This window comes from Brassica oleracea, unplaced genomic scaffold (genome assembly GCF_000695525.1).
Source record: "Brassica oleracea var. oleracea cultivar TO1000 unplaced genomic scaffold, BOL UnpScaffold05064, whole genome shotgun sequence".
Classification (NCBI taxonomy): domain Eukaryota; kingdom Viridiplantae; phylum Streptophyta; class Magnoliopsida; order Brassicales; family Brassicaceae; genus Brassica; species Brassica oleracea.
The window spans coordinates 1-885 of NW_013621587.1; the positions used below are offsets into that span (position 1 = coordinate 1).

At 36.7% G+C, this 885-nt stretch overlaps 1 protein-coding gene across 1 annotated transcript; it reads left to right on the forward strand.

Annotated features, from left to right (window-relative positions):
- The first annotated feature begins 6 nt into the window (after nucleotides 1–6).
- Nucleotides 7–795, forward strand: LOC106322024 (mRNA cap guanine-N7 methyltransferase 1-like). The gene is made up of 4 exons (XM_013760219.1): nucleotides 7–53; nucleotides 285–430; nucleotides 508–569; nucleotides 642–795. The coding sequence occupies exons 2-4, from the start codon at nucleotides 361–363 to the stop codon at nucleotides 780–782; spliced, it is 273 nt and encodes a 90-aa protein (XP_013615673.1). The 5' UTR covers nucleotides 7–53; nucleotides 285–360; the 3' UTR covers nucleotides 783–795.
- The last annotated feature ends 90 nt before the right edge of the window (nucleotides 796–885 follow it).

Genomic DNA, 885 nt, shown 5'->3' on the forward strand with positions numbered 1-885 from the left:
AGAAATTCAAATCTAGCAGCCCCTTTGGTATCAAATACGTCTTTCACCTTGAGGTACTTAAATTTTCTTGAGTTCACTTGGTAGTCTACCGCAGAAACTGAAGCAATGTAGAATAAGCTTTAGAGGTACTAAAAAGTAAAATGTAACAATCCGAACTTTAATGATAGGATGCTGTTGATTGCCCTGAATGGATTGTCCTTTAACATCTTCAAGTCTTTAGCCGAAGAAGTAAAAATATATTCCTCTCTCCATGTTCAAGTGTTTGTACATTATGTATCATTCAGGTTGACATTATCCCATGAACAGTATGATCTAGAGTTAGTGTTTGTGAAGAACTCACACGAGGTTGTCCATGAGTATATGAAAAAAACAGAGTTCGTAGAACTCATGAGAAGGCTTGGTGCTTTGGGTGATGGTAACCAAGACCAGAGTAAGTCTTTGTGTTTTGATTCTAACCAAATTTGCTATAGAAATATAACTATTTGGTTGGGACCATTTTATATTCAGGCACGTTATCAGCTGATGAATGTGACGCTGCATATCTATACCTCTCTTTTGTCTTGAGGAAGGTTTGCCTTCTTTCTTTCATAATCTTTTGGTTTTCAGTTCTTTCCTCTTATGTATCAGGTATGTTTTAACAGAGAGGAGGAGAATCTGATGGAGGTCAGAGGAGAGGAGGGAGGAGGAAGAATGGGAAAATGAACTTATCTAAAGACAATGTTTTGTATATTGACAACAAAAGTGTAAAAGAGTGTAACTTTACTCAACTGAGAGTGTCTTAAGACTCTGTTTTCGTCTCGCCTTTTGTTTAGTTTAGAAATTATGAGGACGAGAAACCGCCTAATAATATGGTAGTCGTTGAACACTTACGTTATCAAATGTGCT

Excerpts from the sequence above, each read along its gene's own strand:
- LOC106322024 (XM_013760219.1), top strand. The coding sequence starts at position 361 with ATGAAAAAAACAGAGTTCGTAGAACTCATGAGAAGGCTTGGTGCTTTG. Across the intron at positions 431-507 it reads TGATGGTAACCAAGACCAGA|GCACGTTATCAGCTGATGAA; the intron begins GTAAGTCTTTGT and ends TTTTATATTCAG. Across the intron at positions 570-641 it reads TCTCTTTTGTCTTGAGGAAG|AGAGGAGGAGAATCTGATGG; the intron begins GTTTGCCTTCTT and ends ATGTTTTAACAG.